At 44.5% G+C, this 12,706-nt stretch overlaps 1 protein-coding gene across 31 annotated transcripts in view; it reads left to right on the forward strand.

The window, feature by feature from the left end:
* The window catches only part of LOC120733233 (NACHT, LRR and PYD domains-containing protein 14-like), a 68,931-nt gene that overhangs the window by 55,966 nt on the left and 259 nt on the right, over positions 1–12,706 (forward strand). For 14 of the 31 annotated variants that reach the window (XM_040031278.1, XM_040031272.1, XM_040031281.1 and 11 more), the window contains 2 exons: positions 2,068–2,241; positions 11,998–12,173. In XM_040031278.1, the coding sequence (XP_039887212.1) occupies positions 2,068–2,241; positions 11,998–12,173 (350 nt within the window). Of the gene's footprint in view, positions 1–2,067; positions 2,242–9,445; positions 9,623–9,766; positions 10,288–11,997; positions 12,174–12,706 lie in introns of those variants that run through there. The other 17 variants (XM_040031265.1, XM_040031273.1, XM_040031274.1 and 14 more) reach the window with 5 other exon arrangements.

Here is a 12,706-nt window from a genome sequence, read left to right on the forward strand (position 1 = left end):
TCCTTGTTTGAGGTGACCAAATACTTATTTTCCACCCTGATTTACCAATAAATTCTTTACAAATCCTACCATGTGAATTCATGGATTTTTTTTCACATTCTGTCTCTCACAGTTGGAGTGTACCTCTGGTGCAAATTACTGACCTCTGTCATCATTTTAGGTGGGGGAACTTGCACAATCGGTGGCTGACTAAATACTTTTTTTGCCCCACTGTATATGTGAATATGACAGTAAATACTAAATATTAAACATTATTGTGCAGCACATAAGATCAACAGAACACAGTGTGCTTTGAGGTAGGAGCCAAAAAGGGTGTAGTTTGTGGGTGTGATCACCCGTGTGTACACCTGTGAGCATGGACGCGCTTGTTTTTTGTTTTTTCAAAGGTTCCTTCATGTAATAATCTGCTAGGGAGTGTGGGGGGGCCACAGCCCTGTCCCCCAGGGCATGAAGCAGGTATGAGGAGATCAAAACTCCAGACATCCAGAGGCCCCCAGAACACAAGAGACCAAGGAAGACCAACAGAGGGCAGCCGCGCCACTGTCCCAGTAAGAGCTGAGGAGAGTCCCAGATGAGGGCTCACTCAGCAGCCGCGGAGCAGAAGCCAGGGGGAGTTGCAGTGACGTGCCCGTGAGCTCCGCCGGCAGCCAGCTGTGCCTGAGTGACCGAGCCCCAGGCCGAGAGGCCGGGGGCACCCCACCTCCGAAGTGGCCCGAGCGAGCCCCAGGCTCCAGGCCCTGAATAAGCGGCCGCCAAGGAGTGAGCCGGTGTGTACCTGGACGCCCATCCCAGACACAAAGAACCACCAACGCACCGACACCTGAGGGAGTCCACCACTGGCAGGGGAAGTGGTGGTAGGGGGAGATAGGCCTCCAAACCTTGGAGGGCCTGAGATGTCCCCAGAGAGGTGGCGTCTGACACCCAACCTGACATATAGACACAGACATACAGGCACACACAGATACAAACATCCATTCCCACCCTCATGCTCTCATATGCACTTACTCCACACTCAACCAACGTGGACACAGACATAAAGAGACGCTGTACACACAATCACACTCCCCAAGCGTACTCTACGAACCGGGTCTAGGTACCCTTGCCCTTGCAGGAATTCTTGCACATTTGCAAACTGACACTGCTGCACGGCATGCTGGGTAATGCTAGCTGCTCAGGTATGGGCGTGCTAACGGCTGTGAGGCTCTGTGGCTGCAGAACACTGAAGAAGAGAAAAGAGAGGTGGAGGATGAAGAAAAGAGGCAGAGATGAAGCGGAAGTTTAACTCCAGAGAGGAGCTGTCACTGTGTGGGCGGGGCTCAGGCAGCTCCGCCCACACAGTGACAGTGAAGCAGATGAAGAGTAATAAATGAAGACAGCAGACAGGATTTGATAAGCTGATGTACAAACATGTAGTATGATGGTGGCAGCTACAGAAACAGGTCCATACAGGCTGAAGCGTGTCTCAGTCTGAATGTACACTGCTGTTATAAGAGCTGTGGAAACTCAGGTCAAAAGGACGTAACCACACTGCTGACAGTTCCAGGACAGTCACAGAGTTACAGCATCATTTGTGACCATAAAGACAGAAAGCTCATCCAAATGCTGGGATTAAAAGTCTGTCCTGGTGGTGTCCAGTCAAACAGGTCTCTGTGAAAGCTTCAGTCCAACAGGCTCCAAAGTCCTTCTGCTCATTTCCTCGCCGGGTTCTTGATGCTCCTGTACCATCTCTCTGTCATCCTCCTCGCTCCCTCTTTGCACTCACAGTCTTTGTGCATCATTAACACTCACATGTGGAAAACCAAAGTTTTACTGGGCAGAAGATGATCATCAGTGACGCTGTCTTTAAAACACTCTTGTTAGAAATGTACGACTTTAATGTGAAACATTCAGAGTTTTTTCTCTTGTTGTGTTTGTTTGAAGCTGCTTCCTGTTGGCTTCAGCTGTTTGGAGTTTCCATTTTCTAAACTTCTACATTCTGAACCTTCTTCAGCTCTGAACAGATGATGAAACACTGAATGATTTCAAGCACTTTGTCTAATAAACTTACATCTTTCATTCTTTATACAGATTGGAGCGCTGTGGTTTGTCAGAGATCAGCTGTGATTATCTGGAAGCAGCACTGAAGCTCAACCCTTCGTATCCCAGAGAGGTGGACCTGAGCTACCACAAGCTTCAGGATTCAGGAGTGAAGCAGCTGTGTGTTCTTCTGGAGAATCCACAACATCAAATTGAAACTCTGAGGTCAGTCTCCATGTTTTAGTTGTGCTGACACTGTCGATCTGTGGAACTAAAACCTTTATACAGGAAGTCTGGTTCAGCTCTTTGTAGACCTTCTAATCTCTGATCCTCTGAGTCTTACTCAGTAGGTGATGCAGAGTTATGAAGCCGATGTGGGTGAGGACACTCGCCCAGCTCTAACTACTTTGACGTCCAGGTGTCTTCCCTGCTTGTCCTGATACAAACAAACCTGAGTAACCTTGCAGGTCAGATCTCATCAGTCACACCTGTTATGGCAGCTCTCCTCTAGATTGTAGTTCTTGTTAACCTGGGATGGTTTTAGAAGCCTGGACCACAGACTGCAAGGGAAGATATTACTGGGAAAGGCCAAAGCAACCTATCAGACCCATTAAACACTAACATAGATGAATACTCAGATTTAAACCTTTATTGTTTCACAAAGGCTTAAAAAGGGAACGTCCACAGTTTAGACTGCAGCAGATTTTATTAAAGCAGTTTGACAGGAGCAAAGCAAAAACACAAAGAATAAGTGTTTCACATATTAATACATATAACATAATAATAAAAGAAAAGCAAAATAATGATGAAAAAGAATGAAAAAGTTGTCCAGAGCAGCAGGATGTCTGAGGTCTGCAGAAACACAAAAACACAGCAGCTAAAAATAGTTGTTGAAAGAAAACGAGGTGGGAGCTGCTGATTCCTGAGCTTTGATACTGGATTAGCTTCAGTAGTTATTCCCATCACTGCTGTAGGAGCTACATTTAGTCACAGCTGATTGTCTCCTTTGACCAATCAGAAGACTACTGTTGTAAAAACAAGCAGACAAAGAACCAATGAGAGTGAAGAACAGGATAAAGAGCTCGTGTGATGGAGGCAAAGCAATAATCAGCAGACTGTAGCAGTTTCTATCTGGATGAAAGTAGAAGGAGCTCAGCGGAGCTCAGTCCCATATCTTTGGTTAGAAACAACATCAGTGATTTCCTGCTGCTCGAGATGATTCCAGCAGCTCTCATTACAGCAGCTGATGAGAGAAACAGCTGATGGCTCACAGCTCGTGCACTGTTGGATCTCCAGATGTTCACGTGGCTGAAGTCTGTGAAGAAACTGTGATCCACGTAGTTCACACGGCCTCAGATTGGACCGAGCTCCCTGGATCACTGCAGCATCCTCAGCTGGTACATGGACGTCTCTGCTCCTCAGTCTTGGAGCCCCTGCAGGTCCGTCCACACCACCAGGGTCTTCTCACTCACCTTTCCTTTGTCCTCGTCCTTCATCGGCCGTGCTGTGTCTTTGTTCCTGCGGTGTTGTTCCCACGATGCAGTGCTGATGTTCCCTCCTTGAATGCACAACAAGTACGGTGCTGGTCTTTCTCGGGTGGAGCAGAGACAGATTGAAGTCTTTCAGGCTTTAGTGCCGACTTCCCTGACAGAGGCTGGACTCCATGGTCTGCACAGGAGGCTTCTACACTGTGTGGAGGTGACTCCTGGACTTGAAGACAGGCTGCAGGTACATGTGTGATGAAGAGGAGCTACAGCAGTGTGATGGAGCTGCAGGTCTGAAGGAAGTCCTGCTGTCCTGTCCCACCCTCATCTTTGCTTCCTCTGTCTTCTCTGGACTTGTCCTCCTGTTTCAGAAACAGCACTGCTTCATGCCGAGGGTGGACGGGAGCGTTGGCTCTGATTCTTTTACCGTCCACCACAAGGAGACACTGATGCTGACCTCCTGATTCATCTGCATGTGTTCTGCTTCACACTGCTCACCTCCACCAAAGACTTCACAAACATCTTCTTTCTTTGAGTCCAGTTTGTCCCACAAACACTTCCAAATCTCCTCCTCTGAGATTCTGCAGCTTCTTGCAGTGTGACTCAGCTGACTTCTGACAGACCACAGACTGGCACAGCATCCACATGTGTCTCCTTTCAAACAGGCTCTTGATGTTTCCTCCCACATCATTCTGGCCTCTCAGTCTCCTTTGTTCTCCAGCTCTGTAGCTCCAGCTGATGAAGCTTCAGTTTCCATGTTGGTAACAGTAAACTACAGCCTCTGCTGTCAGCTGGGTAACTAAACAGAGCTGCAGCACGTCTCTGCGGTGGTGCTACATCCAGCCTGCAGACGGCCGTCTACATGTTGTAGTGGTTTACAGTCACCAGGGGGCGCTGTCCCAGCCATGCAGGCAGTGGGCTGCTCTGCTTGTGCTGTTGTTGGTGAAGCTGAAGTGAAAGCGAGAGTTAAAACACTGAACAGTGTCCACTGAGCTTCTCATGCTCTTCTCATGCTCAAAGAAGTTTAACAGGAAGGACGACTCGTCCATCAGGCGTCCAGCTGTCCGTGACCGTGTCCACAGCAGAGTGTGACCGAGGCTTCATGCTAACACGCACACATGAAGCTAATACCACCACGAGCAGCTGCTCAGTGGATTTGGAGGACAAATGTCTGCAGCTTCTCACAGGCAGTATGCAGAATGTGGATCTCCACAAAGACTGTGGAGAGCTCGTCCCACACTCTAAATCCACACTTGTCTGCACAAAACTTCTCACACGTTCCCGTCACAAGTGTCTTCTAAGTGAAGCTACCAGGTTCAGGTCCAGCTTGTTTATCTGGAGCTGCAGTAGATGATCCATCCTCACAAAGCAACACAGACAGCAGATATGCAAACGCACAACACAACCAAAGGATTCTCTCTGCATGTCTGTGGCTGATGCTGCTGGAACGAAGCTGTTTGAAACCTTGTTGTTCTGCACTTTGGGACCAGAAGAGGAAACTGAAGCTCTGTGCAGAGGGTTCAATGGAAGCAGCCAAGCGCTGTAAGTGTCTGCTGTACAGGGATGCTGGTTCAGCTGTGGCTCAGTTTCACAGGGTGACTCAATAAAAGCAGCAGGAAATCAAAGCTTGATGCTTTCATCAGTGTGGAAATAAGAAAGTTTCCTGTGACAGACACTGGAGCTCTTTCACTCTCAGCTTCACAGTTTCAGCTTCAAACTTCTTGCAACATGTTTCTAACACGGCCACATTCCACCTTAATGGAGCTGATATCTTGTGCATCAGCACATTTTCTAAAGGCAGCGATCACATCTTTAGTTTTGGATGTTTAACTGCAGATTGTTTGTGTTTATAGCACATTAATTACAGCAGCAGCGTTGACCACAGTGCTGTACAAGAATCCAAAATAACTATTAAAATAACTCCTAATATTAATATCACACATCAAATATCAAATAACTCTCATGCTGTATTAAAAGCCAGTGAATACAAATGTGTTTTCAGAGCAGATTTACAGAGACTGACAGCAGGAGCTGGGGCTGCTCGATAGAACGATGTATAGATGATGACCATATGAAAACGTCTATCGTTTCATATCACGCTCTTTGTTTCCTGGTTATGTGTTTGTGTGTTTTCCAGATAAACCTTTCAAAATAAATCTGAAGATCCTGTTGAGAGTTTTCAAAATAAACACAATAATTACTGCGGTCGCTCGTTTATCTAGTTACGTTCTAAAAATAAGTCTCAGAATGAAGTAGCAGCTTTATGTTTTACAATTATTATAGAAGTTTTAAGGCAGTTAAACCCTCACTGCACACTTTCTACACTTTTCTCAGACAGGCATGAACATTTTCACACTTTTCTCTCTTGTTTAAACAAAGTTCAAACCTTCATAGAAAAATAAGTTCATTATTAAAGAATGAAAGCAAAGTGTTTCTGAAACGTGTCAAATCAGCCTTTGCTGGCATTAAATGAGCTTCTGTGTGAGGAGCACTCGTCCATGGCCTGGGCTCCTCGCTGTCAGTAAGTTTCATAAAGCTTTTGAGTTTTTATGCAGATAATGTTGGTGTCCAGCACGATGTTCTTTTTCCTGCTGTCACTGAGCCACAAAGCCAAAGCTGACTCCATCCTTACGATGTTCTTGTTGTGGACAGTTACAACCTTTTTGCCTCCTTGTTGAAACTATGATGGTCAGCATCTTCCTCTGCCTTTGGCTGCTACCACAGGTGCAAAACGTCTCGTCATCATTGTTGTTTGTTGGGGACAAAACGTACAAACATACAGTGCAGCACTGCAGAGTCACACTGCTGTAAATTTGAACACATTCTGTACTGTACAGGAGACACGGCACGAGATTGGCTGACGATGGGCTACAGCCAATCAGGACGCAGAACACAACGCGCTGTAAAAAACAAAAGCATGCAAAATTGCACAAAAAAGATCAGCGAAACAGCGAGGCCGCCAAAGGTGAACTGTGTTACAGCGAGGGACCAGCGTATATGTGGTTGTTGGGACGATAAATGTCTTTGAGCTTGTGTCAGAAGACGAGCTGCAGCTTTCTGGACCAGCTGCAGTCTTGCCAGGCAGGTCCCACTAACTCCAACATATAAGGAGTTACAATAATCCAGCTGGGACGTCATGAAAACGTGGATCGCCCGTTCAAGGTTTTTAAAAGATAGAAATGATCTCACCTTAGATAAAAGCCTCAGTTTGAAGAAAGACCGCTGTACAACTGAGCTCAGCTGTTTTTCAAAGGTCACATTGCCGTCAAATATAAGCCCCAAATCCATCTGATGTTTTCATAAAGTTTTCTGACCGACTGAATTCACTGTTAAAATCAACTTTTGAAGAATCCTTCCTCTCGCAGTCGTTGCCTCCAACAGTGCATCAAGCAGTGATGTGTTTAATTGTAAAACAGGAAAAAGACCATTTAGATTGTCGTTCATGTCGTTTAATATCTTTGTTCAACACAGACACCAAGATCCTGGCTCAAGACCAGACGGGCTTTATTAGGCACTCTTTTTTTTTTTTTTTTAACATTAGAGCTCTATTAAATATCATTTATACCCATGCAGGGCTCTAGACTAACTTTTTGCCATGGGCGTACCGGCACAAAAGTTAGGCGCACACAAATTTTCTAATAATTGATATAATATAATGTGTTTTTCTGGATACACTGAGCTTTTTCAGCATTCAAAGATTGATGACACCGTGTCAGAGCACTGGCTATGAATTTCAGAAGGATCAGGCCTTAACAGAAAAGTTAGCAATAGTTCTTTTCCTATTACAGCTACATCCACTGCTGTCGTGCCTAGGCTGCTCACTAGGGCTGGGTATCATCACTGATTTCTATAATCCATTCGATTCGATTCAACTTAGCCTCAGACAGTCAGAAATATTATAACTCTGATCATTTATCAGTACTGACTAACATCACAGCAGATGCCTTTGTGTGAAAGTAACTGAGAATAAAACACAGAAAAACATGAAGGAGATTTTCCTGGTCTGGCTTTTTATAGCAGATAACCTTAAAAATATTCTACAATGTTCTGCATATAAAGTTTAAATTACTTCAGTATTGAACAACAGAAATTAGGCTTTCTTGTCCGAGGTCATTTAAGTGAAAAAAAGAAAAAGAAAAGAAAAAGACAGCAGCCACAGAGCTGTGAACAACAGCAGACTGGTGGGTAATAAGCGAATGAATAATACAGAAAACAGAGATTGGAGACAGGAAACTGTTCTTGAAGTACAGAGAGAGAGAGAGAGAGCTAGCTGTGCATGGATGTGATTTTAATAGTCGTGGAAGCAAAACAGCAAAATTCATGACGACATTGATCAAATGTGAAGCGCAGTTTGCTGCTTCTTTTGCTGCTGGCTCGGTGAATTTTGGTTGGAGAGACAAAACCTGCAGCTCAGAATCAGCACAAAAACACGTAATCACAGCGCGGACCGGACGCATCAGGATCACTGAGCTCCGACAGCGTGTCCGTCTACGGGCCGTCGGGTGAGAAAGCCGAGAAAGACAAAGTTGATTCTGATGCGTCGGGTCTGTGTTTACGTCTTTGTGTGGAGTCCGTGTACCTGCTCTCATCTGCTGTTTGGTTGTTGTTGAAATGGTTTTGTGAGCTTTAATCTGAGAATCTGCCGTTTCTGGCAAAACACAGTTATATTTAAAAGTCGATTCAGGATTTAATGAATCGATATCGCTTTATTCAAGCTACTCACCTCCCACTTCCACCTGCACCTGCGATGGGGGCAAAATGCGTGTCTGTTGTTGACCACAGGGAAGGTTGCAGAATTTTTTTTTTTTTTTTTTTTTTTGCTACCCGAACAGCTGGTCGCACAGGTGCAACCAAATACTTTTTTTTTTTTTAGTCGCACCACTGAAAAATTTGGTCGCACTCTAGAGCCCTGCCATGTTAAAGCTGATACATTGGAAACTGTCATTTGGCTTGACGCAGAAAAGGCGTTGGATCGGGTGAGATGGGATTTTTTTTTATACGCTTAAAAAATGTGTCTTTAATTTTGTATCTTGGATAAAAGTATTGTATTGCTCCCCTCTAACAGCCGTCCGGACTAACAATAATCTGCCCCCCAGGACAGGGATGCCCTCTGTCTCCTTTTTGCCATTGAAGCGCTAGCTGTTGCTCTGAGACAATGTGTTGGTGTTGAGGGAAAACATCGAGGGGGTATCGAACACGAAGTCTCTCTTTACTTTTGGATAGACTTACAATAATAATAATAATACACTTTATTTATAGGCGCCTTTAAGAGCCTCAAGGTCACCTTAATGCATACTTAAGGAATTTGGGACAATTTCTGGATATAAAGTGAATTTTGGGAAGAGCGAGGCAAAGTCTATCTGTACGACAACTGGGGAGTTTTGTGTATTTTAGCCCCTTTTAAACCCAGCTATAACAGGTTTAAGTACTCAGACATCTGGGTGACAAGAAAACCACAAAGACTTGTATAAAACTATCTTCCTTTATTGTCGAAGCTCAAAGAGGATTTTGGAAAATGTGAGTTTTGCCTCTTTATATTTATGGTGGGGATGCAGAACAAGGAGCAAAGATGAATGTGATGCTGAATCAGCAGAAGACTTGGACTCATTTGATTCCAGCTTTGATATCATTGATTTCAATATGTCCATTTCTGTCACACTTCACCTTTAAAAGTGAAGCCATGTGGTTCCTGGAAGGAAAAACACGACTTTTTCAAGTCTTTGTCCTGTTTTTATGAGAAATGTACGACTTTAATGTGAAACATTCAGAGTTTTTTCTCTTGTTGTGTTTGTTTGAAGCTGCTTCCTGTTGGCTTCAGCTGTTTGGAGTTTCCATTTTCTAAACTTCTACATTCTGAACCTTCTTCAGCTCTGAACAGATGATGAAACACTGAATGATTTCAAGCACTTTGTCTAATAAACTTACATCTTTCATTCTTTATACAGATTGAGGGGCTGTGGTTTGTCAGAGATCAGCTGTGATTATCTGGCAGCAGCACTGAAGTCCAACCCCTCCCATCTGAGACAGCTGGACCTGAGCTACAACAACAACCTGCAGGATCCAGGAGTGAAGCATCTGTGTGGTTTCCTGGAGAGTCCAGGATGTAAACTTGAAACTCTGGGGTCAGTCAGCATGTTTTAGTTGTGCTGAGATGAATATGATGTGAAAGTTGTGCTGACACTAAACTGCAGACATCAGGCTGATATTATACTGATCCACACTGAGGATCTTCATGGTAAAGTCTGTTTTCTTCTTCTCTGGTTTAGTCCATTGACTGCAGCAGAACAATGTTCACATTTCAAACCTTCAAAGAAGAAGAAAAATCCTCCAGTGGAAAATTCACTGTGAAACTCTCAAACTCTTCATTCCACCTTAAAGTCTGTCTGACACTGAAATCCAAAGCAAAATGTGCGTTTGCTTTACAGACAGCAGTCCAACACAAACATACACACATCATCCAAAACACAGTCCAACATCCAAATCTCCTCCACTGCCAGCATGAATGATGGGAAAGAGAAGGAGGAACACTCTGACATTCAGGGTTAGAATGAGTTTCATCAAGCAGACTGTGAAGATCAAAGCTGCATTAGAAAGCTTACATGAATGAATGAGTGGACAGAAGTGGACAGAGATCATCTGAAGCACTTCAAAGGCTTTAAATCAGCACATTTCTCTTTATTCTTTATCAACTCTGTTAGTTTCTCTCAGTTTTCTGTGGAATGAAGCTAACAGCAGGCTAATAAGATGCTGACCAATAGGTTTCTATTAAAGGTTGTAATTTGTATATGAAAAAGTGCTTTGGCTCAGCAGGGATCAGCTTACAGGTAGAATACAGCTGCTGGATGGGATTAGCATGTCATAGCTATCTACCAAACTGCTAACTGGGGGATTTCAGGCCATCTATGGATCATTTTTGCTAACTGTTTATTCAGCTTAGGCTCACAGGGCTGCAGCCTGTGCCCTAGCTGTCATAGGGCAAGAGGCGTGGTCCACCTGCACAGGTGAGCAGTCCATCACAGGGCCAACAGAGAGAGACAGAGAAGCACTCCCTCACATCCACACCTACAGCCAATGTAGAAGCACCAATGAACCTAAGCAGCATTTCATTGGACTGTGGGAGAACATCCAACCTCCACAGAAAGGCCCAGCTGACCAACAAGCTTCAACCTACAACCTTCTTGCTTTAAGGCACTAGTGCTAACCACTTTTGCCCATTTCAGCCCAAATCCTGCATCTTCCTGTTTCTGACTCCAGGCCAGCTCCACTAACACTTTCTCATCAGACACTGCCACCTAGTGGAGGAAGTCTTAGTTCCATTTGAAGCTTCAGATTACAGTTAGTTCCTTTACAAAGAGGTGGAGGTGGTGGGGCCACAGCACCATCATCACTGAGTGCCATAGGACACTTAACCTTTGTTTCCATATGCTGGGAACTTCCTGTTGTTCCAAGGAGGACTGGAAAATGTGTGAAAATCTCCCAGTCAGTTCCTCACAGCACACTTCAATCATTTCCCTCCCACAGCATCAGGACCAGGGCTTTTTCTCTCTTTGGTCCCACTAAGAGATTTCCACACAAACACCTCATCAGTGGGACTCTCAGAGCTACCAGCCCTTTGCTACAATCACAAAGCTCTTCATTGAAATCAATGATATCAAAGCTGGAATCAAATGAGTCCAAGTCTTCTGCTGATTCAGCATCACATTCATCTTTGCTCCTTGTTCTGCATCCCCACCATGGACTTCATTCCTTTCCAAGCCAGCCTTGAGTGTCCTTTATTCAGCTCATCCTCTGCTTTACTTTTACACCTGATTTTAGCTGCTTTATCTCTCTTTCAACAGGTTTCTGTGCCTCAATCTTTTTCTTCTCTCCCTCATAACAAGACAGCTTCTTCTGCCTGAGAACATGTTGGAGTGATTTACTAATCCAGGGCTGCTTATTGGGGAAAATACTTCCTGTTTCCAAAGTAATCCCCATTTTTCCCAGAAAGAAATGTCAGTAGAAATCGATGATCTAAGTGAGAACATGAGCCTTTAAAAAGTCCCAGTGGGTGCAGTCAAAGCAGTCCCTCAGTCCCAGTATAGAGTCTTTGGTCCAGACTGGAACAACTGTGTGCCCAGTTTGAGCTCTCTTCAGTGCTGTGACCTGACAGACCCAGAGGGGCCATCACATCACATTTAGAAGCTCCCCTGATGGAGCCACAACACATGTCCAATACTTAGTCTGTCTTGTTGGACCAACTGGAAGAAATGATTCAAGGACTTAGTCACAGAACAGAGATTCAAATCTCCAAAATCCAACTGGCTGCATCAGGACATATAGTCTGAAACTCTGCACAGTTTCCTGTTTGAAGCTGCTTCCTGTTGGCTTCAGCTGTTTGGAGTTTCCATTTTCTAAACTTCTACATTCTGAACCTTCTTCAGCTCTGAACAGATGATGAAACACTGAATGATTTCAAGCACTTTGTCTAATAAACTTACATCTTTCATTCTTTATACAGATTGTGGGACTGTGGTTTGTCAAAGATCAGCTGTGATTATCTGGCAGCAGCACTGAAGTCCAACCCCTCCCATCTGAGACAGCTGTACCTGTATGGAAACAACCTGAAAGATCCAGATGTGAAGCAGCTGTCTGATCTTAAGAAGAGTCCAGACTACAGACTGGAGACTCTGCGGTCAGTAGAGTGATGGAGTGAGTGGGTGGTGCTGTCAGCAGTATTGTACTAAACACAGTCAGTATGAAACAAAGATCCAGTGTTTCCTGTAAAGCTGCAGCTTCTCAGTGAAGCTGTGAGAGGAGAACGGTGACAGGCTTCAGGATTGGACACAAACACTTCCTGTTTCTCACCTTTATGGTCACCATAGTAACGGCTGACACGCTCTGATCAAACACTGTCAACAGCCAATCAGCTCTCTGAACAAAGCAGCACGCAGACCAATGACTGCATTGATTTCCAAGTTTAAAGCAGTGAAGAACACAGTCTGTAGGTGAGGAAGAATTTAGTGAGAGCAGATGTTTGGATGGAATTCCTCCAGTTAACAGCTGGAACCGTCCATCTGGATTGTTGGGCTTGTTGTTGGGGTTCCTACAGAGCTCAGAGTGGACACACCAAGGTTCTTCTAATGAATGAAAGTCCAAACTCAAACTAGGAGGGAAAAACATTTTCAGCAACTTCAATAAAAATCCAAAGATTAGAAAAAGTGAAGCAA

The sequence above is a fragment of the Simochromis diagramma genome, unplaced genomic scaffold (genome assembly GCF_900408965.1).
Source record: "Simochromis diagramma unplaced genomic scaffold, fSimDia1.1 OVJJ01000235.1, whole genome shotgun sequence".
NCBI classification, from domain to species: domain Eukaryota; kingdom Metazoa; phylum Chordata; class Actinopteri; order Cichliformes; family Cichlidae; genus Simochromis; species Simochromis diagramma.